General features: G+C 39.7%; 2 protein-coding genes across 3 annotated transcripts in view; one reads left to right on the top strand and one right to left on the bottom strand.

The window, feature by feature from the left end:
* Window positions 1-381, bottom strand: part of rai14 (retinoic acid induced 14) — a 58740-nt gene extending 58359 nt beyond the window's left edge. For both annotated transcript variants that reach the window (XM_026174008.1, XM_026174009.1), the window contains exon 1: window positions 34-381. The gene's annotated coding sequence lies outside the window, so the exon portion shown is untranslated. The remainder of the gene's footprint in view (window positions 1-33) is intronic.
* A 3989-nt stretch (window positions 382-4370) lies between these two features.
* scarb2c (scavenger receptor class B, member 2c) lies at window positions 4371-22538 on the top strand. Its single transcript, XM_026174006.1, has 12 exons — window positions 4371-4596; window positions 6691-6848; window positions 9439-9583; window positions 10691-10888; window positions 10998-11089; window positions 11859-11978; window positions 13029-13207; window positions 14012-14130; window positions 16162-16235; window positions 19073-19124; window positions 19958-20110; window positions 22350-22538. The coding sequence occupies exons 1-12, from the start codon at window positions 4474-4476 to the stop codon at window positions 22386-22388; spliced, it is 1452 nt and encodes a 483-aa protein (XP_026029791.1). The 5' UTR covers window positions 4371-4473; the 3' UTR covers window positions 22389-22538.
* The last annotated feature ends 1500 nt before the right edge of the window (window positions 22539-24038 follow it).

Below are 24038 nucleotides of genomic sequence, written 5' to 3'. Positions count from 1 at the left end.
CTTACATGATGTGAAATTACCGGACACACTTACCCTAGTCCTTGTGCCGAGAGTCGCGGGGAGCGCGAGACACATAAAAGAAGAGACAAGCGCTTTTTAAAAATAGCTAAAACCAGATTAGCCGCTGAACAAGTGTGAACACAGCGAGTCTTTGTGGAGCTATGTCGACCAGGAGGGAGCATACGGAAGGCGAAACCGGCGCGACCCTTCACGGCGGCTCTCCTCGGCCCGCATTCATTAAAAGTTGAGCTGTTGGTGGACTCCTGCTCGTCTCTGGTTTGGGACTCAACTCAACGGCCGCTGCCCGGTTTAGGAAAGTGACGTCACTCCCCTGGAGCTCTCGTGACCGCGGCGAGCGAGCCCTGTTCTGTTCTCTATTGTACCCCCCATTCATGTTGTGGTTAAAGGGGCCTTTCCCACAAAACCCCACCGGAGGGGTGCACATTTGAGAACATTTGGACCCTCGCCCACTGAACACGCGTTTTCATGCATTAAACTTCTGCTTCAGCTATTAATTCAACTACATAATAATAATATTAATGCAAAAAAATATGTCTCGAGCTTTTATAGTGATATTACACTTGAAAAACACTTTAGGGTTACAATTTATTTATTTGTTAAAACAAAATAAAATAAAATGTATTTTGAACAATTACAGCTGCCTTTGCCATCAGTGCCACAGGCAGGTATCATGCGTAAGAGCTGTGCTTTTATCAGGTCAAAAATATGTTTTGGTTTTTTGACATTTAAAATGGTGTAATTATATAAAACTATCAAATATATTATAAACATGACATAGCATGTTTTTGCTTAAGCATTTATACAACATGTCTCATTTCTTCCATTCACACACACATTCACTCTCTTCTACATCTATGTGCTTTCACATTCCAATGAATGCATCAGAGGCAAGTCAAGGTTAGGTATCTTGCCCAAGGACACTTTGGCATGCAGATTGGAGCACCCAGGGACTGAACCTCCAACCTTCTAACTACAGGTTACCACCTCAATCTCCTGAGCCACAGCGACAAATGTTTTATGTATGTATGTAAGCTAAATGTTGTAAAATAATGGTCCCCTGGAGATGTGCCACTGATGTTACATTCTAAGAAAAGTCTATTATTTAGAAAGGACACATCACAGTGATGAAACCCTATAAAGCTTTCCTGAAACTCGAAAAGCATTGTTTATGGTAAGTCCAGTGTCTCTTTTCTTTTTCTTTTGTTTCTCTTTTTTTTTTTTGGAACATAACTCAGGAAATTTACTCAAATGCTTTAAGGGGATGTGCTTTAAGTAATTCTATGTAATGTTTCACTATATTTTAGATGCAAATGTTGTACTTTGTACTGAAAGAAAAACATTGATGTATGGATAAATCCTGAGTAAAACCCAAAGATGATTACCAGACAGAAAAGCAACAGAAATAAAACTTTGATTGTATTTTATGTTGGATGGTGAAGATCAGCACAGCAGGACTTAATATATCATAACATTTCTGCCCTAATATTATTCAACCTCCACAAATCTGGACTCTGCACTTCAGTGCCCCAAAGATTGTGAATGGGTGTTTGTTTAAGTTGTGCACAGGGTGTCACCTGGTCTCCAGGCTGTAAATTCAGTGTGCATCATCTCTGAAGTTGAGAAATGCTCCTAGCTGAACAAGTCATGTTGATGTTATGGGTCTATGTTGCAACAGGACTGCGGTGAAACGTAATAATACAGGTGTGAACCTGTCTGAGCTGTAAGGGTTTGACGTTTATGTCATTTGTTAAGATGTGATAATGTATGCTAGGATACAGTGGGGCAAAAAAGTATTTAGTCAGCCACCGATTGTGCAAGTTCCCCCACCTAAAATGATGACAGAGGTCAGTAATTTGCACCAGAGGTACACTTCAACTGTGAGAGACAGAATGTGAAAAAAAAAAATCCATGAATCCACATGGTAGGATTTGTAAAGAATTTATTCGTAAATCAGGGTGGAAAATAAGTATTTGGTCAATAACAAAAATACAACTCAATACTTTGTAACATAACCTTTGTTGGCAATAACAGAGGTCAAACGTCTACTATAGGTCTTTACCAGGTTTGCACACACAGTAGCTGGTATTTTGGCCCATTCCTCCATGCAGATCTTCTCGAGAGCAGTGATGTTTTGGGGCTGTCGCCGAGCAACACGGACTTTCAACTCCCACCACAGATTTTCTATGGGGTTGAGGTCTGGAGACTGGCTAGGCCACTCCAGGACTTTCAAATGCTTCTTACGGAGCCACTCCTTTGTTGCCCGGGCGGTGTGTTTTGGATCATTGTCATGTTGGAAGACCCAGCCTCGTTTCATCTTCAAAGTTCTCACTGATGGAAGGAGGTTTTGGCTCAAAATCTCACGATACATGGCCCCATTCATTCAGTCCTTAACACGGATCAGTCGTCCTGTCCCCTTGGCAGAAAAACAGCCCCTTAGCATGATGTTTCCACCCCCATGCTTCACAGTAGGTATGGTGTTCTTGGGATGCAACTCTGTATTCTTCTTCCTCCAAACACGACGAGTTGAGTTTATACCAAAAAGTTCTACTTTGGTTTCATCTGACCACATGACATTCTCCCAATCCTCTGCTGTATCATCCATGTGCTCTCTGGCAAACTTCAGACGGGCCTGGACATGCACTGGCTTCAGCAGCGGAACACGTCTGGCACTGCGGGATTTGATTCCCTGCCGTTGTAGTGTGTTACTGATGGTGACCTTTGTTACTTTGGTCCCAGCTCTCTGCAGGTCATTCACCAGGTCCCCCCGTGTGGTTCTGGGATCTTTGCTCACCGTTCTCATGATCATTTTGACCCCACGGGATGAGATCTTGCGTGGAGCCCCAGATCGAGGGAGATTATCAGTGGTCTTGTATGTCTTCCATTTTCTGATGATTGCTCCCACAGTTGATTTTTTCACACCAAGCTGCTTGCCTATTGTAGATTCACTCTTCCCAGTCTGGTGCAGGTCTACAATACTTTTCCTGGTGTCCTTCGAAAGCTCTTTGGTTATGGCCGTGGCGGCGTGTGGAGTCTGACTGTTTGAGGCTGTGGACAGGTGTCTTTTATACAGATGATGAGTTCAAACAGGTGCCATTCATACAGGTAACGAGTGGGGGACAGAAAAGCTTCGTACAGAAGACGTTACAGGTCTGTGAGAGCCAGAGATTTTCCTTGTTTGAGGTGACCAAATACTTATTTTCCACCCTGATTTACGAATAAATTCTTTACAAATCCTACCATGTGGATTCATGGATTTTTTTTTCACATTCTGTCTCTCACAGTTGAAGTGTACCTCTGGTGCAAATTACTGACCTCTGTCATCATTTTAAGTGGGGGAACTTGCACAATCGGTGGCTGACTAAATACTTTTTTGCCCCACTGTAGCTCACTGTGTCATATAGTAGCCATTCTTTCAAAGTTTTTTTTTTCCTTATTTTAGGGTTTTTGTGCTTGTAAACTATACATTTTTACTAAATTGTTGGTATTTTTTTTTTTTTTATAATAAACTAATATAAAGTGTGTTCTGATCTGCTTCTCAGATGAAAATGAGCAGCATTTTTTTTAATGAAGCGGTCTAATTTGGGAATTTCTGATCAGAGAAGAAAAAAAAAACAGAAAACAAAGTGAGACAAAGACTGACACACGTTGTTACTCATAGTTTAGTCTGGTTAGACGAATGACAACCCCGGTATACGGTCCGCTATAATTTCAGGTTAGAGGCAGCAAAGAGAACCAAAAATCTTAGTAAATGGTAAGACAGGGACATCTAGTGGAGAAGCTGTTTACTGCTATGCCACTTCCTAAAACGTAGCGCCTGGTGTTGTGTGAATAAAGAACTGTAATTTGTGATTCGCAGACTGAACCTGTCCGTCCTGCCCCTCGTGACAGTTGGCTTGTCTTGGTTCTTTTGTCTTTTTCTCTTGTCTCTTTATTGCAGTTTGTTGTTTTTAAAAAAAGCTTAGTCCGAGTCGCACTGAAATGAATGACACAATTTTATACTCATATTTAACAAATATGTTTTTTTTTGTTTTTTTTTTAAGTCCGTAACAAAAGGTTTAAACTGCTACTGCTTTAGATAAAAAAAACAAAGAATGTTTGCCTTCAAGATAGATAGCCTACTCGTTCTGCGGTTCAGCTATAATAACGACCAGCTCTTGTGGAGGGAGTTTAATTTGTTATGTTTTTCATACATCATATTTCACCATTGAGCCCCATAACAAAGGTTAAACAGATTATTTAAAATCACTGCAGCTTCTTTTTTACGGCTGAATGCTCACTGACCCTATCGACTGTCTATGAAACCGGATGTGGTAGGAGCGAAGTGTCTTATTCCGGAAGTGGGTCTTTGCTCTACCGAGCAAGTTCCTGGCTTCTCAAAACAAAAACAGCAAACAGTGGGTAGCTGCTGTCAGTGAAAGCTGAGAGACGTGTTTAGCCTTCTACTGCCTCGTCATGGTGCTAAAGTCATGTTGCGTTTACAGCGTCGGAGTTGTTTCTGTACTGATGCTGATTCTCGGCATTTCGTTGGTTTTGACCAGCGTGTTTCCACATTTAGTACAGTCAATGGTTAAAAAGGTAAGCATCTAATTTAGGCTAGCCTTTGCAGTAGGCGTTAACCTCAGATAAGCTAATATGAGACATTGTCATAGTAGCTAAAGTTAGCTCATTTAGCGTCTAAGAAATACAGCGTGGAATTATTTATGGAAGTGTTTTTAACAGTTTTAAGCGTTTCAGGTTTGAATGTTTTACAAATGGCTCGCCTTAGGATACAATTTCAGATCTGTTCTGTCACCCATTTACTTAAGTAGCAGTGTTTATTTCTAGGGTTGAAAAGATGAGATCACACAATGTGTACATTTTGTATCCTAAACATGCGGAAATCTTTTGGTAGCACAGCTAAAATTAACACGGCTTGAAATAGTTTAAATAAATAGAATAATATATCAATAAACGCTCAGTAAAAGCAAACATAATTTGACAAAACCCAAATCTCAGTATGGTTCAGACCTATTAAGTAATTGTAAAAAAAAAAAAAAAAAGCGAAATGGCGCAAATTCAACAAAGTATTACAGAATGTAACACGTCTTACTAAATGTAATAAAAAACCAGGATAGTAAATCAGATGATTTTAAATGGGCACAGACAGTGCTGTGCAGTAAGAGCTTTGAGTTTGTCTTAACTGTTTTGATTGTAGAGGGTCTAAAAATATTTACATGAGAGAACAGGTGATTATCCGCTAGACAGATCTGTTGTATTGTAGACAGTTGAATTAAATTAAATTTTGTGTGGATCAGTTGAAAAAAAAGTTCTCCACTGCTTATTCGACAATTGGCACAGAGAGTATTGTATGCTTTTATAACATTCATTGCTAAATATAGTTTAACATGTGACATAGATGCCATCTCAGTATTTCGCATTTGATCATTTTGCCTTTTATTTGTGCTTTGTGATTGTCACCAAATATTGTGTATCATATGTGGCATAAACACTCACTGGACACTTTATTAGGTACACATTACTAGTATCAGATTGGATATCCTTTTGCTTTCAGAATTGCCTTAATTCACATGGTCAAAAAAGGTGCTGGAAACATTCCTCTGAAATTTTGGTCCATATTTACATGATAGCATCACACAGCTGCTGCAGATTTATCGGCTGCACATTTATAATGTGAATCTCATGTTTAACCACATCTCAAAGGTGCTCTACTAGATTGAGGTCTGGTGATTGTGGAGGCCCTTTGAGTACAGCGAAATCATTGTTATGTTCAAGGAACCAGTTTGAGATGATTTGTGACATACTGCGTTATCTTGCTGAAGCAATAGCCATGGTCACCAACAATAATCAGATAGGCTGTAGTATTTACATGATGCTCAACTGGTACTAAGCATTGACTGTAGAAAACTGTTTTCTACAGTCAATGGTACTAAGAGGTCAAAGAACATATCTAAACACCATTACACCATCAGCTCCAGCCTAATCCTGCCCCTGCCACCTGTATGTTGTAGCAGAAATCAAGACTCCTCAGACTGGGCAATAGTTTTTCAATCTTCTATTGTCCAATTATGGTGAGTCTGTGTGAATTGTAGCCTAAGTTTCCAATTTTATAGGTTGTGTTGATGTGTTATGGGTTTAGAGATGCTCTTTATCATACCTTGGTTGTAACACGTAATTACTGTTACTGTTGCCTTTCTATCAGCTTGAAGTGGTCTAGTTATTCTCCTCTAACCTTCACAATCACCAAGAGAACTGCCTTTCACTACATATTCTTTCTATTTTCACACAGTTTTCTGTAAAATCTAGTTGTTTGGGGAAAATCCCAGTAAAACAGCATTTCCTGAAATACTCAAACCAGCCCATCTGGCACCAGCAGTCATGTTCAGAGTCACTTAAATCACGTCTCTTTCCCATTACGATACTCAGTTTGAACTTCAGCAGGTCCTCTTGAGAATGGCTACGTTGCTAAATTCAATGAGTTGATTATGTATTTGTGCCGAAAAGCAGTGGCCTGTGAGTGTGTGTGTGTGTGTGTGTGTCATGACACCAAATGATGATTTCATCTGTTTCAGCAGGTTCATACCGTGTAACGTGAAGTGAAACTGCATATCATCAGCACAGTAGTCATCTAAAATAACATTTTTAACCCCACCGCCCTTTGTCCCCCATTAGCAAGTCATTCTGAAAAACGATACAGATGCGTTTGAGGCCTGGAAGGATCCACCGGCACATATCTACATGCAGTTTTACTTCTTCAATCTCACAAATCCCCAAGAGGTGTTGGATGGGGAGAGGCCAGCTGTGGTGGAGATTGGACCGTATACATACAGGTGAGGGAGGGAAAGGAGAAACGCTTAACATTTGTTTCTCCATTCATCTCTTGATTTAAAGAAAACAAAACAACAAAAAAAACTAAGTGTCAAGTTACTGGAACATTTTAAGAGGTGGAGGCAAAGCAATGATGTATCAGCACCCATAATGGGAGCTTTTAAGATTCAGTGGTGCCAGTCTTACGATGTATATTAAGAATAAATGTGATACAAATTTATTGACTAGTAATAAATTTGACTAGTGAAGGTGTTGAGTTAGATGAAAAAGGTTTATAAAAGCACAATACATCTGATTTGGAAAATCAACAACCTGATAAAAGTAACAAAGCCAACGCTGCTGCACGCAAACTGTGGAGCAGTTAAAAAGATCAGAAAAAGACACTGCAATAGTAATTAAGCAGGTAAATAGCAGCCAGGTCCGGTTAATCAGATGGCATTAGTTAGCATCTAAATATTACACTTCATGACAGTTGGAAAAAGACTGAACAAGCGTGGCTTGTTCAGCAGGATTCCCTGGCAGAAGTCTCTTCACTCTAAAAAAAAAGAACAAGACAGCACAGCTTATGTTTGCAAAGTTGCATCTGAGCAAACCACAAGATTTCTTGAACACTGTGCTTTTTTTCAGATGGACCAAAGAGATGATTGGCCACAATGCACAGTTTTAGGAGAAAGCCCAACACAGTGTATCAGCACAAACGCCTCATACAAATTTTCAGCCAGTTTTGGAGGAGTGATGATTTGTTCTTGTTTTGCAGTCATTGATTAGATCATGAACTGCTCTGTATACCAAAGTATTTTAGAGCCAAATGTGAGGCCATCTGTCTGACAGTTAGCTTCAGCTGAAACTGGGTCGTGCAGCAGGACAATGATCTCAACCACAGCAGCAAATCTACAACAGAATGGTTGAAAACAAGAAAATGATCAAAGTGTTGCAATGACCCAGTCAAAGTCCAGACATCGACCTGACTGAAATGCTGTTTCAGGGCCTTAAGAGAGCTGAGCCTGTAAATCTCAATGAATGGAAACAATGCTGTGAAAAGAGCAGGCCAAAATTCCTCGACAACAATATGACGAAGTGATAAAGTCAATACAGAAAATTGTTACATCAAGTCATTTCTGCTCAAGCTTTTGAATCCCAGGGTGTGCTTAGCTCTCACAGGACACTGTCGTCGCACAGTGTCCTTGATCCAACACAGCTGATTTAAATGGCTAAATTACCTCCCAACATGTCTTGAAGTCTCTGGACACATGTCTCCAGAGGCCTGGTAAGGAACTAATTATTTGATTCAGGTGTGCTGATCCAGGGTGATATCTAAAACCTGCAGGACCCTGGCCCTTGAGGCCTGGAGTTCCCCACCCCTGGTCTATAGTGTGTTTAAGAAAAAAACATGTGAATGTTGTTAGAGATAAATTTAAAGAGATGCAGAGCAATCCTGTGCTTGGATACCTGTAAGCACCTGAGAGACAGCATTTTTGTACTAGTTTTGGTGCTGAGACTTACGAACTGTGACACGGAGATGTTTATTTTTCCGAAAGCACATTTTATTGTTTTTTTTATTGTGTACATTCAGTGTTATTGTGCCATGAAAGGTCAATGTGCAGTTTATTTTCTACCCAGTCCACACCCACAGGATCTCGACATTCATAAAACTGGCTTTTGATTAAACGTGCTTTACATATATTACTTACTTTGTTTTACATTTTTAACTTACTGTTTGACTTGATGTTATTTCATTGTTTTCCCTTTTCAGATCTTTTTATTTTTATTCGCTGATAGGTTAATTTATTGGTTTAATCATTTGACAGTTTGGTTTTCCTGTTTTATGTAGCATTACGTTTTTAAAATGAATTTTTATTGGCCTTATTTTGTTCACTTGGTGTATATTTTCTTTTAATATATGCCAATTTTAATTTGCCTTTTTTTTTTTTTTTTTTACCTGTAAAGCACTTTGAACTAGATATACGTGTAAGGTGAAAAGAAAGTTTATTTGATTCATATTATCCATATACCCAGTGATAGTATAATATATCGCTGCACACAGCTGATAACCATCTTATCTCTTTTGGCACTGACTTGTTTTCAGTAGCACTGAAAGCTAACGTAAATACTTACATACGTTATCTGGGTCACCAAATCAGTTAAAATAAAGCAGTTTTAGGAAATTGTTATTGAGTTATTAAGAAACAACTCACCATTGACACGTTTTATGGTTTAAAAAAAAAAGCTTCTTCTTTTTTTTCCAATAATTGCATCACAGTCACATGTCACAAACACAGTCACAAACTGCACAGATGTGTGTCAAGGGAAATTGAGCCACAATAGACGAACAATCTTCAACCCACTTTTCATGTAGAGTAAATGTGACATTATCAGTCATGTGAAGAACTGCATGTCTTAATATCCCCACACTTTTTTCATGTATTGTGCTTTATATAACATGGCGTGTTAAAGAGTGCAGATGCAAAGTAGGGAGTTACGCTATAGCTTTTTTTTTTAAATCACAAACAAAGCTAGTTGTTATATTTGGCTGCAGCTCTGTAACAAAGAATCTTTTCTCTTGTCTAAAAATGTTTTGCTTTTCCTCCACAGAGAGTACCGGCCTATGGAGCAAATTGACTTTCAGGATAATGGCACTAAAGTAACAGCTGTCAACACTAAAACCTACATTTTTCAGCGTAACATGTCCCGAGGTCCAGAGAGTGACCTCATCAGGACAGTTAATATCCCTGCCATGGTGAGCAATAGTCTACAGCACCGATCTGATCTGCCACTCACAGTATTATAGTTTTCTCACATTAGGACGAATATTAAGGTTTCTCACATGTGGGCATTGCTCATGTATATTCCTCAACTGGTTGTTGAGTGGTTCACAGGAGTTGCTGGTTGTCGGTTGCATGTTGGTTGCAAAGAAAGTGCTGCAGAAAAGACCTCTTAGGGGTCTTGCTCTGGTTGCTAGTAGGTTGCCCAGTGCCTATAGCATTTCCTGTGGAGCATTTCCTATATGGAGAAGGTTTGTCTTCAAAGTAATGTTTTGCCTCAGCGCTACAGTCAACATGTTTCAAAGGGGGTAGATTTCTGGTTTGTGCTGCACTTTCTACGGTTTCACTACAGTTTGGAGAGTAGTTGGGTAGTATTTGTTGACAAGTCTATCACTTCCATTCAGACTCTAAATGGAGGTTAAATGGTGATTCCAAATGGCCCACGGGTGTGAATATGAGTGCGAATGGTTCTGTCTTTCTGTGTTAGCCCTGCAACATATTGGCGACCTGTCCAGGGTGTACCCCACCTCTCGCCCTATGGCAGCGGGATAGGCTCCATCCACCTGTTGACCCTTAATTGGGTAGGCAGAAGAGGATTGATGGATAGCAGTCAAATGGAGGTTTTTGCTTGGAGATGAGATGTTTTTCCCTAGCAAGTGGTGGTTGCCAGAGGGTCAATATCTAGGTCTGTGTGACTGGGGGCTTAGTCACTTGATCCTACATTGTCACCATGATTGTCACTTGTCCAAAATTGTGGAGAAGTTCACGTAACATGGTTAATGGGCACATGGGCATGTGGTTTGTGTTCACATGTCTGCAAAACCTCAGTCAATCAGCAAGATTAAATAAGGAAGTTGTTCTCTTAATATGTTTTTATATATATATATATATATATATATATATATATATATATATGTATGTATGTGTGTGTGTGTGTGTGTGTGTGTGTGTATACATACATACATACATACACGTATGTACTTACTTACTTACTTACTTACATGGCCTGCTTTATGTTTATTCAAACTAATAATCCTGTAACGGCGTTCTTCTCCCTTTTTTGTTTCTTTTTGTCCTGGTAGACAGTGATGGAAAGACTCAAGGATAAATTCATTGAAGCCAACTTGATCTCTGCCTACATGAAGGGCACCGGGCAAGGCCTTTTTACCACTCGTTCAGTGGGAGAGCTGCTGTGGGGATATGAAGATGGACTTCTTAAAGCCTTGAAAACCATTACACATGATCCGGATCTGGATGATGTTTTTGGACTTTTCTATAAGGTCTCTTTAATGCACATAAATGTGTAATTGTGTTCTTTGTGTAAACCATATATATATATTTTTTTTAATATTTAAAAAAAAACAAAAACTTTTTCCCCCCATCTTACAGAACAATGCTTCCAATGATGGAGAATATGTGTTTTTCACTGGTCAGCAGAACTATAGGGACTTTTCCAGAGTGGACACGTGGAAAGGTGAAAGGTAATTGTCTCCTCTCACCTGTAGCACATGTTGGATTTACAGTTTAATTGTAAAATTGTTCATCAGTGAGTTTTGTTGGTGACATGAAGTTAATGGATGCACACCAAGTGATTTGTGTCATATGATCAAGGTGGGTTTAACTGTGTTCCTGTTGAGTTTTCGTTCTCTTTCTTATATCACCGCCGATAGGACACTGAAACTGAGTCTGTTTACAGACATGTGACCAAAATAACCACTGGCTGCTAGTTTGGCTTATATACCTTTTATAATTATCATTTCATTTCATAGCCATTAAATGAGGAAAGTCAAATCATGTTAGCCAAATCCCCCCCAACAGCAAAACAGAATCACTCACTGCAGGGATCAAACGCTGATGTTTCTCCCTTTAACATCATTTTAAAAAATGTAATCAATAATGAAATAACTACTTAGGTAAAGCACCAAACTCTCTTATCTTTGTCACAGAGAAGAACAGCCAACCATCGGCTCTGCATCTGTACTCACTAAACCCCCAAAATATGATCATCTTTCTTGCACTGCCTTTTATCTCTGCCTGTCTTACAAACCTAATTGTTTTAAGACTAGGCTGTTGTACCTTGAGCAGCAGTTTTGGGAAACACCCTTATTTTATAGTGTGCTTCCTAACCTACAAATATATCCAGTCCTCTTTGCCCAGCAAATGGCTTTCCATGGCTTTTAGCTGGGCGTGCTAAATGTCTGAAACATTTTTAAACCTTCGAACTTTGTAACATTTTGAATATCTGTGCAGCTCCTTGAATTGGTGGACGTCTGATGAGTGCAACATGATTAATGGAACCATTGGAACAGGCTTCCATCCTGTAATCACCAAGAATGATATGCTCTACATTTTCTCGTCTGACCTGTGCAGGTGAGTAGAGCAGAAAAGCTGTACCAGTGAAAGATGCAATCTTTTGATTGCATATACAGTACTGTGCAAAAGTGTTGAGCCACCCCTCATCTCTTACTGGTGTGCTAGTAAATTGGGAAATAATTGCAGTAATTTAATGAAACACATGGTGGTATGACCACCTTTATTCTTGAACACAGCCTTGTAATTTCTTGAAGTAGTCTTCAGGAAAAGTTCTCCAAGCTTTTTGAAAGACATGCAAAGCTCTTCTTTGGATGCCGGTTGCCTTTTGTTCCATTCTCTGTCAAGACGATCCCACACTGCTTCAGTAATGTTGAGGCCAACCTCCAAAACCTTCAAATTTGGATTGAAGCCGTGCGACTCAAAATGTAATCTTTATTGAAGAAAGACACATTTAATACGTCACTTGAATTTAAAAGGTTGTGTATTTAAAAAAAACCCCAAAAAACTTAAATGTAAATTTAAACTATTTGAATTTAGAAATGTATAAAACATTCATTGTAAATGTTTGTTTCTATTTTAGTCATTGTAGCTGAATGTGTTTTTCAGCTGAGCATCTGGACTTTTGTAGTTTCATATGAAGGTTATTTCAGTTCAGTTTCAAGCCATATTCTGCTGACTCATGCAGCATTTGCTGTATTTTCCCTCTTGGCTTGAGCTAGTGAAATGGCTCCCCCCACAGCCTTCCTGAGCCTTTCCCTGGTCTGAATATTGGATTAAGGATCCTAATTTAGTTTGGCTGGTTTCAAGGCTGGTCAGTGTTAGCCTCCTAAATGAGGCCACAGCCTATTTAATGCTGCTTAAAACAACAAATGTCAGTCCTCTGTGATTGTTAATATATTAGAAACAGAAGTCACATTTACAGGTCATCTAACAGCTTGGTTAATAAGAGGTGTCAACACAACCGTTGAAAAACTGGTATAACCAGTTTGTTCAATGCAGGTTTTCTGTAAATCAGTTTATCGCTGAGCTCATGAATTCAAACCATGTGTCATTGTCCAGTAACGCAGTGCATCCAGAGATTAACAAGCATGTAACTCTCTTTCTAAGGTCTCTGTACACAGTGTATGAGGAGGATGTGACAGTGAAGGGGATCACTGGGTATCGATTTGTTCCTCCCAGCTCAGTGTTCGCCAATCTGACTGTGAACCCAGACAACGCAGGCTTTTGTGTGCCTGCTGGTAATTGCCTGGGGTCTGGCCTGCTGAATGTGTCTGTATGTAAAAAAGGTAAGACAATGTTTTACTGTGTTAAACATAGCCAAATGATCTTTGATATGCTGCTTTTTAAGTTACATTAGTTCAGACTCATTTCTTTCCCCCATGGTGTGATTTGTGTGGACAGGTGAGAACAAAGAAATTGTGTTTCAATTGTGTTTAAAACAAAATAACTCAACCAATGAACTCTGGAAATGTTTATTTGCGGCAAAAACATGATCTGACCGAGTTGTATCAGTTTGTACCAAGTTTCAGCTAACCGCGCCTTTTGTCAGGCGTGTGTCGTCCCCCCCCCCCCCCCCCCCCCCCCACACACACACACACACACACACAAAAGGAGTAATGCTTGCTAGCCAGAGACCGTCTCCATTACAAACGCATCCACTAGTCGAAAGCACGAGAACTTGTTCCCATATTTACTTTCTGGCTCCTCAGACACGGTAGAATAAGTGAAGTGAAAGTTCTCTTGTGGTTTGTTGTGATGTGCTCTGGTGCATCTGATTTAAAGCAAACAAACTATGGTTGTTAGTGCTGAGTAATAACTTGTATCAATTCCTCATTGCACTGTAAAGAATATGGAGTCAACACTTAGCAAAAGACTCCCTGAAATTAATTCACTGACTGTCATTTCTGGGGCCTACTTTAGCAGTGTCCCTGACAATTGTACGCTGTGTTTATTACAAGCCATAGCATTATTAGAATATTGATGTTTTACATTTACAGGTATATTTTACACATGGCATATTTTCCTCAGGTCGAGTAAGATGTTGTCCCTGCTTTGTTAATATCTTCTGTAATGTTTTTTCTGCTGTTTAGGGGCTCCTATCATAATGTCTTCACCACACTTCTACCAGGCAGATGAGAAATTTGCTCAGGATGTATTCGGAATGACGCCAAACAAGGAAGAGCACCAGACTGCCATTGATATCAATCCGGTAGGAATCACAACTTTAAAGCTTAAATGTTTAATTCGTTCTCGTGTTGCTGTGAATCTCTCTTCAATTTATAATACATATTTTGTCTAATACAATTATGATTTATATAGTATTAAATCTTCAACACTAGATGGAGTAGTGTCTCAGCTTTTTTTTTTTGTCATGACTAGCCAATAGTTGAGCTTCTGTTTAAAATAGTGGTTAAAAATTAAATCAGAGGTACGTGGTACAGGGCTGTCACGAAAGATAAGCTCTAACTGCTCTTATCATGATAATAATACTCTAATTACCTGGTTGAACTTGTAGTAAAGTCTTGATAGCGAGAGACAGACTGAAAAAAACACCTCCAGCAGCACAACGTGTAGCTGAACATACTGTGTAGTGCTTAACAAATGTATTAGACCACCATCCAATGAAAGATTTATGCCACAGCAGCCAAAAATTAACAATTGCTATATGATCTAATTTTCTGATTTTATTTATTTATTTATTTTTACAAATTTTACATGATACACTTTCAGAGAAAACAGAAAAAAACGATGAATGATTCTGTAATAGTTAAAAGTTTAAAAAAAAGTGCAATTCCCAAAAATAAATAAACTGTATTACATTCACAGTAAAAGACAGAAAGCATTCTTCTTCTTCATGATGCTCCAGATGTTTTCAGTGGGTTTACAGCTGTTGTGATAGATGCAGTATGGAGTTTAGTATTGTCTTGAAGAAATATGGCAGTTCTTCCCAGACAAGATTAGAGCATATGTTAATGTAAAGCCTGTGTATAGCTTTATATATGGCTTCCATGGGCACTGATGCACTCCCATACCATCAGAGATGCAGGCTTCTGAACTGAACACTAATTTACAAGCCAGATGATCCCTCTCCACTTGAATCTGGAGGATGCAGCGACCATGTTTTCAAAATTTAAGAGAAAATACTTTTTTTTTTCTTCTTTTTTTGTTACACCAAAGAGATTTCTCCAGATTTTCTGAGTCTTTTGATCATGTTATTAGATGCTGAGATACTTGAAGTCTTAGCATTTTTACATTGTGCAGTATTTTTCGGATTTTTGTTCACAATTTGCAGATGCGATATTTTGCAGATTGGTGTACCTCTGCTTGTCTTTACTGCTACGCCACTCTTAAGATGCTCTTTGTACACCAGTCTGACCAGTCTAACACAGAACTCCTTCTTACAGTCGCTCTCACGCTTTCGTACAAAAGTACACTTAATTATTTCACACATCCACATATAAAGTGGTGGTTTTACAGTTACAAAAGTATTGAATCCAATAAACAAGCTACCATTTTTTTGTGTTTATCCTCCTTGATCACTCTGCCACGGCATGATATCATTAAGATTGATCAAAGTCCTGTGAATTTTATCATAACTGCTGAGTTGTGATGCCCTCAGCCGTCTTCCCTGCTTGCCCAGAGCTGTGAAGTTATTTTTGCCTACAGTAAAGATATTAAAACTACAGGCAGTACTATGCAAACAGTTTGGGGTAACTTTAGATAAATACATGATACATCCTGAGATTTTTTTCTCTATTTTAAGTTTTTCAAAATGCAGAAAACTGAAGAAAGAAACGACTAAACTCCCAATTAGGTTTATTTGACAGCTGCCATGTCTCACCGTCTTCCGTTTTTTCACATAATCTCAGATTAACTCAGTTTATTTCTTTTCTTTTCACTGAAGTTACCTTTTTATCACTCCAGCTGTATGTTTGAGGTCATTCTCAAGCTGCATGAGGAATCTGGGCCAGAGCACATGCCTCCCTGATGGTATTATGTAATGGATGGAAAATCTGCTGTACCTAACTAAAAACCTTTGCATAGTTCTGTGTTTTTCTATCCAGTGGTTTGTTGGTTTACAAATAATGTCAACATGTTACTATAAAAATTATGGCCATAATACAGTGTGGGCAGAAAACGATTATTTAGGTGTTTAGGTATACGTGTTCATACATCAGGAGTGACAGGAGTTTTTCCCACATTCTCTGTGTCCCTAACAAAATGAATTTGTGTTTTACAGCTGACAGGAGTGGTTCTCCAAACAGCCAAGCGACTCCAGATTAACGTCTATGTAGAGCAAATTCCCACCTTCAGGTAATCAGCAGCTCTTTCCATCAGTTCAAGCAGCTGAATAACCTGATTTTTCATGAATTTCACTTTCACTATATTAGTATGAAGAGTGAAGCCGCAATAGCTGCATGAGTACCCATGTCTGTGAAGGGCTGCCAGTAAGCTAATTGTAAAGCAATAATGCCACCATCATCATTATGGGTGGACTTTTGCACAGACCTGGCTCACTTGTTACGTGTTTATCTGAATTCAGAAGGAACTAGCAGCAAGATAATGAGACTGTATGTGTTTAGATAGTTACATATTACTGTTATTTTTATTTTTATTTGAAATAAGATAAAATAACAAAAGCTATATTAAAGTGGCAAGTCAGCTTTAATGTGAGTAGGTTTACATCAATATTTTGAAATGTATAAGGTTGGAGCCCTCAAGACAACATTAGTGGCCAGAATTTATTATACTGAATAATGTTAACAATGTCTCTTAAATGTACTGACATCAGTAGATAATTGGCTCTGGTTATGAGGTTTGGCTTTTTTTTTTATGTACAAGGAAACACATTGGCCTACATCCTGGAGAATATTTGTAATTTGCCATAGAGTCATGAAGGGGCCTTTCTTTCCCATGCAAATCATTTTGCTTTCATCTACAAGATTTGTGCTCTTCTGTCCACTAGGCTATTTTGGATCTGTCCTGTGCATGCCTTCTGCTTTTAGAATATACCTCTTTATTTTTGGCAAACTAACTTTTGCGAATCCATCCATTTTGTTCCGCTTATCTGGCGCCAGGTCATGGGGGCAGGAGCCTAAGCAGAGAAGGCTAGACCTCCCTCTCCCTGGCTACCTCCTCCAGCTTATTTGGGGTAAAACCAAGGCGTTTCCAGGCCAACTGAGAGATCTAATCTCTCCAGCGTGTACTGGGTCCGGACATGCCATGAACACCTCACCCAGGGGGGGGTCTTTGTCAGATGCCCGAAACACCTCAACTGCCTCCTTCCAGTGTGGGGGAGTAGCAGCTCTACTCTGAGCCCCTCTTGGATGGCCGAACTCCTCACACTATGTCTAAGGGAGAGGGCAGCCACCCTTTGGAGAAAGCAAATTTCTGCTGCTTGTATTTACGGCCTCGTTCTTTCAGTCACTACCTAAAACTTGTTACCATAGGAGAAGGTGGGGACGTAGATGGACCAGGAAGGAGGAGTTTCCCTTTTATGCTCAGCTCTCTCTTCACCACGATGGATCGGTACAGCGTCCGCATCACTGACATGAACTTTTGTATCATTCTAATAGATTTTTATTCTCATTTTCATTTGCACAGTCACTTTATTTATGACTCGGAATGACAGAAAACTCTTAACTTCAAGTAAGCTAACTGTAGGTACTGTAGTCTCGAATGGGTGCTACACAGTCCACACTTACTTTTGTGAATGCAACAACCACAGTGTTGTGCATTACAAAGAAAATGATGCCAGTCAGTGAAGAAAACCTCTTTATACTCTCTTTCTTCACTGTAGTTAAACTCAGATAATAAAAGTATTTATGCTGTTGGTAAAAAACTCTTCAAATCTACTTTTTTCCCATGGAACAAATGCTCATAACCCCCCAGTAACTGAGGCTTAGAAACCAGTCTCTGGTCATTAGGGAAAAATGTGTTTTTCCTGCTTGGATGACGAGCAGTTCCTGGAGGTTGCTTGTGGTTGCTGTGAACTAGATTGCAAAATCTTTAGACAAGTAAAGGTTGTGCCTTACTGCAACACACCAGCATGTTTCAAAAGGTGAAGCTTTTACTTTAAAGTAGTGCTGCCAGCGTTAATCTTGTTAAAATGACGTTAACACCATAACTGCAATAACGTGGCAAATCTCAGTTTGCGAGTTAGCGCGGATCGCCCCGTGCGCGGGGCTATACGGTACTAACGCGTAGATGAGCTAACCGCGCTAACTCACACTGTTTCTAATTTCACTACCACTTAGCAAGTATTTGGTGAGTGTTTTGCACACGAGTGCAAACTACAGGCAACTGCTGCTATCTGCTAGCAGCAAAAGCACTCACAATGGTGAATACTTTGGTCAGAGAGAGGCTGCCCCCTGTCTCTGGGGCCTAAGGGAGTAAATATAGAATCCAACTTATAAACAGAACTGATGTTGGGGCTGATATCAGTAAAATCTTATCAAATTGAATCCCTAGCCAAGCGTCGGCTCTTTTGTGCAATATTGAACTTTGAAAGGAAAGTTTGTGCAGTTCTTTTGATGCCAACAAGCCCAGATATGGCACTTTTATGTTATATCTGTTATTCCGTTTCAAATTAAAGGTGCTAGAGACAGAGCTTGAAGTCCAAAAATAAATTATGTAACTCTCCACATAATTTATGGTGTGAGATTAATACGTAATCAAGCTTTATTTATGGGGCTCAGGGGGTTGGGAAGCGTATCTGTAACCAGAAGGTCGCCGGTTCGATCCCCGGGCTCTCTGTCCTGGTCGTTGTGTCCTTGGGCAAGACACTTTACCCTACCGCCTACTGGTGTTGGCCAGAGGGGCCGATGGCGCGATATGGCAGCCTCACTTCTGTCAATCTACCCCAGGGCAGCTGTGGCTACAACTGTAGCTGCCTCCACCAGTGTGTGAATGTGAGAGTGAATGAATAGTGGCATTGTAAAGCGCTTTGGGTGCCTTGAAAAGCGCTATATAAATCCAATCCATTATTATTATTATTATTATTATTATACAGATAGTATGAATTTACAGAACATGCCCGGGAAGACATTGTATAAGTATATTTATATTACACAAGTATATTATATTGTGTTTTCCAAGTTGCTATTTTTCATTACATCATAGTTAAAGATTATCATGTCATTCTCTTTCAGTCAAACGGGAAATGTAAGGACAGTAGTCTTCCCTGTGGCTTATCTGAATGAGGTACAAACTCTCTCTTTCTCTCTCTCTCTCACTCTCCCACACACACACACACACACACACACACACACACACACACACACACACACACACACACACGTACGTACGTGTGGTTTCCCTAGCAACTTACCCTAATCCTAACCATCAAAAATGAATGCCTAACTCTGACCCTTAGCCTAAACCTAACCATAACCTAATTGTAACCCTGACACTAAACCCACATTTTGAGTCTCAAAAATGCCTTCAAACTCGTGGGGACCGGGATTTTGGTCCCCACAAGGGCTGTTGGTCCCCACAAGTAAAGTAAACTTCCAATTTTTGGTCCCCACAATGATGTTAATACCCGTACACACACACACACACACCACAGCTCTGGTTTATATACATTTTCTGTTATAACTCTCAGTTAAATACAAATGATTCAAAGGGAAAAGACTCCCTTGAGTACCCTGTAGTTAAAGGAGGCATTTTTGTTTTCAGTATGTACCTCGTGTTTTTCTCTTTTATGTATTAAAGCATTGTGTAATCCTGCTCAGACAGACTATAAATTAGTAAATCTAACTTGTGTGGAGGCAAAAAAAGAAAAATACAGAGGTAGATACTATGATTCCACAGAATCAAAGCTACAGAAGACTAATCTAATATAAATCACTAATTAGTAAATTTAATATTACTTGTTTATAGAATTCTTATGGTCTCAGTTTCTTCATAAACTTGAACACCAAGATGAACAGACGGTAAATGAAAGGGCCGTAAATGTACCATTTACTTTTGTAGGGGCTGTGTTTGTGTTCTTATGTGCTATAACACAATATTTTCTCTTACCGTCTTAACAGAGCGCCACCATTGATGACACAGCAGCCAAGAAGCTAAAGGCGATTGGTGTTCAGCAGAACGTTGTGGAGAACATTCCCTTCATGCTGATTGGCCTAGCCATCATTGTGGGAGGAATCTTCATGTTCTTGGTGTGTCAACAGAAAGTCCCCGAGGTGAGCTTGTGCAATAAGCAACTGTGTGATGTCATTATGTTGGGACAGATGGCCTGAGCCTGGTTCTGCCAAGTGCTTGCACATACAGGATGGCTCAATTTTTTTCATTCAGATTTATGATGGTGTATGTGGTCAATTTAAAATAATCTAAAAAATAGTTCAAATAAATTGATTTATTTTTCATTATGAAGCACCTTAGATTAGTCCACAGCATGCCCCAAAAGCCCTATAAATGCTCAAGAAAAATAACTTAGAAAATACAAATCGAACCTGTTTAATTAATGCCATGCTGCGCTCCACTCTAAAGAACTACAAACTACAACTAAAAAAAACGAATTAACTGAAATAAGTTAATGGGTGAGTCTATTCAAATTAGGGCTGCCACGATTAGTCAACTAGTCACGATTACATCGACTATCAGAATCGTCGACGACTAATTTAATAGTCGACGCGTCGTTTGAAGCTTTGTAAGATCCCAAAAGACGCAGGAATAAGTAGCAGGATTTAAGAGTGTAATAACGGACTGAAACAGAAGATGGCAGCACTGCATGTACAAGGATGCCAGCTGCCGTTAAACCCCGAAGAAGAAGAAGTAGCTCTGTCCCAGAATTCGTAGCGCGGCCCTGCTCAGTTGTCAACAATGGCAGCAGCTAGTTGGTTTTAATATTATTCTTATTATTCTTTCTGGGTCACAAAATAAACGTTTAACATATTTTCAGGCGAGAATGTAGCTGTGTAAACCTCAAATATCTGCTCAGTTTATCAGGACACCACATATTTTCAAAAGCGCTCCCACGTTTTCAAAGATGTCTGTTACCCACCAGCTCCAGTGTTAGCTAGGCGGGGGCAAGGCTCACTAGAGCCCGTGGGAACAGCGGACTCCCGGCAAATCGTTTTCAAATCCACCACCGTCTTTCGCTACTCAGGTTAAACATGATATATAAGTCACTTAGATAACTTAAAATGTTATTGTTTGGCTTTTTTTTAGTATTTTATTTGTTCCTGAGTAAATCGGTTTGGCTGAGATTAAAGTTATAGTTTTTACACAGCTGAATAAACATCAAGCAGACAGCTGATTATCAGAAGTGTGAAATGGTAGAGAGTTTACTCCGGTGTCCTGTTATATTTTAGATAGCAAGGAGCAGACGGCTGAGTTTATTAAAATTTCACCAAAACAATCTGCAAATTTCATTAAAATTTAATAAACTATCATCTTGTCTTTCTTGTTAGTTAGCACATACCTTAAACATGCATGCTGGTGCAATAAGCTTTACGTCCAATGGATGCATGATCTGATTGTCGACTAATAGCAAAAATAATCGGTGACTAGTCGACTATCAAAATAATCGTTTGGGGCAGCCCTAATTCAAATATTGTAGTAGATTTTAAGACTATTCAGAGCAGATACTGTTGCCTTCCTATGAGCTAGCAGCAGTCTGGCCATTTTTTTGGCAATCCTCTGGCATCAACAAGCCACGTGCACCCAGAGAACTGCTGCTTACTGGATATTTTTCTGAAATGCCCAGCCAACAATCATGCAATGTTCAAAGTCACTCGAATCAACTTTTGCCCCCCTTTTGATGTTCAGTTTGAACATGAGCAGCATCAGCAGCTAATCAATTGCTGCCGTGTGATTGTGTGAATGTGTAAAGCGCTTTGGGGTCCTTAGGGACAAGTAAAGCGCTATACAAATACAGGCCATTGTCTGATCAGATATTTAGGTATTTGGATCATCTGCCTCCATCTGACCTTATCCTTAGCATTCTCTCCTGTCACACCAATCCTCTGCATGTCCCTCCTCCATTATATCCTTGTGTGAGGTTTCCCTCTTTTCCTCCTGCCTGGCAGCTCCATCTTCAGAATCCTTTGTCCAATATCTCCACTACCCTTCCCCTTTAAATGTCCAAATCATCTCAGCCTCGCCTCTCTAACTTACCTTAAACCCATTCCCCCTAATTAGCTCTACTTCTTGCATCTTTATCGATCTATATGCATCTGTCTCATTCATACACATGCATTTTGTCCTCTGTGAATTTAAATCCCTCTTCTCTCCGTTGCATATTTCCACCACTCTAGGATCTCTTCCATCTACTCCTTACATGCATGTCCTGAACAACCCTCACATACTTCACTGCCTTTCCTGACTTACTCATGCAGCATCACAGTTCCTCTCTCAGTACTTTAAATTGTAATATATTTGCATTTTATATATATATTTTTTTATATTTTTCTTTTTCAGAGCACTGCTGCCGAACGACAGCCCCTGCTCTCATCGTAACAGCAAACAGAACGTGGAAAGAGGAAGATTGCCTTGGTTGCAATACAATTCAAGGGGTTCACCCATTAATTCTCAAGTAACACTAATACAGTGGTTTTCATATTTTAATCTACTTTCGCATTCATGGTTGTAAGAAAGTGGTAAAAACTGTCTTTTTGTTGTGTTTGTTGCTGGGTTTGGAGGATAATGTCTTCATTTCAAGTTGTAATGATGCTGGAATCCAGATTTTCCAGTCAATCTTAAATTGAGCTTGTTTTTATTTTAACTCCTAACTATGGGATTTTTGAATTGGATTAACACGGGGTTAGTTAACCCCCTTAAACAACCCAGCTTTGAATTAATCAAACATCCTGGAAGTGGGAAAAACACTGTACTGCAAAGTGGCCATATATGTGTGAGCTGTTGCTGCGTTTCTGAATATAAAAGACGTTGTGTCTATCTACAAGGCAACTGGCTAGAGCTTGAACAGTTACTAGATTCCCAGACTAGTTTGGGAGTCAGAGTTAGTTTTAAAAAGCAAGAAAAAACAGTATTAAGAAGCCAGGTTGGTTGTATGTTATAATGAAGTGGATGTAAAAAGTCAGGCTAGTAGTGCAGCCTGTTCGAAGTGCAGATTACTTTGGGCTTGTCTTTCAGCCTTTTGGCTTCAGATGCTATGGCGATGTGGTCTTGTTCATTTTAAAATGATGTTCTGTGTTGTAGCCAAGCTCAGTAATCTACAGTGTATATTAGGGCTGCCACGATTAGTCGACTAGTCACGACTAATTTAATAGTCGATGCGTCGTTTGAAGCTTTGTAAGATCCCAAAAGACGCAGGAATGAGTACCGTAATTGTCGGGCTATAAGCCGCTACTTTTTGCACAAGCTTTGAACCCTGCGGCTTTTAGTCAGGTGCGGCTTTTCTATGGATTGTCCATGATTTTTGTCATATCGTAAGCGGATTTGTTTTGTTTGTTCCGCTGTTGTACGGCACTACGTTGCCTGGCGGAAGGATCGGGGTTCAAGAGTGGTATGTTGGTCACATGTCCGTCTGCCAGGCAACGTAGTGCCGTACGAAGTAGCGGGAAAAACAAACTTCAAAGTAGCGCTATGTGTTCAGTTGGAGGCGTGGATGATGAGCGGCGGTAAACTTGCAAAAAGCAAGTTATGCTCAACTCCACCAGTAGATTCTGACAGCGTGGAAAAGTGTGAAAACATCCACGATCACCAACGGATTTCGAAGGGCTGGACTGCTGCATGATGGAGAGGAGGACACCGCCACGGCCCTTCTGAGGGTGTTCGACTCTGACACTGACAACGAGGATTTGTTTGGTTTTGAAAGTGACAACAAAGGAGAGAAGCGGAGAGTGGATGACGAAGCCATCATGAGCCTGTTCGTATCCGACACTGGAGGAGAGGACTTTGGTGGTTTTAGTGCACAAGAAGAAGAGAAAGATGGTGTGCTGTAGGTTATTATGTACTACATTTGTTACTCATTTATGAAGCACAGTACATGTTTTGTACTTGTAATTACCGCTACTTGTACATATACCTAAAAAGTTATGCAAATATGTACCCATAACTTGTTTTTCAAAATATCGTTTCAAAACCCTGAAGAAGAAGAAGTAGCTCTGTCCCAGAATTCATAGCGCGGCCCAGCTCAGTTTCCAA

The sequence above is a fragment of the Astatotilapia calliptera genome, chromosome 7 (assembly GCF_900246225.1).
Source record: "Astatotilapia calliptera chromosome 7, fAstCal1.2, whole genome shotgun sequence".
Lineage (NCBI taxonomy): Eukaryota > Metazoa > Chordata > Actinopteri > Cichliformes > Cichlidae > Astatotilapia > Astatotilapia calliptera.
Note: the sequence above shows the minus strand (reverse complement) of the source record. Positions and strands in the feature narration are given on the sequence as shown.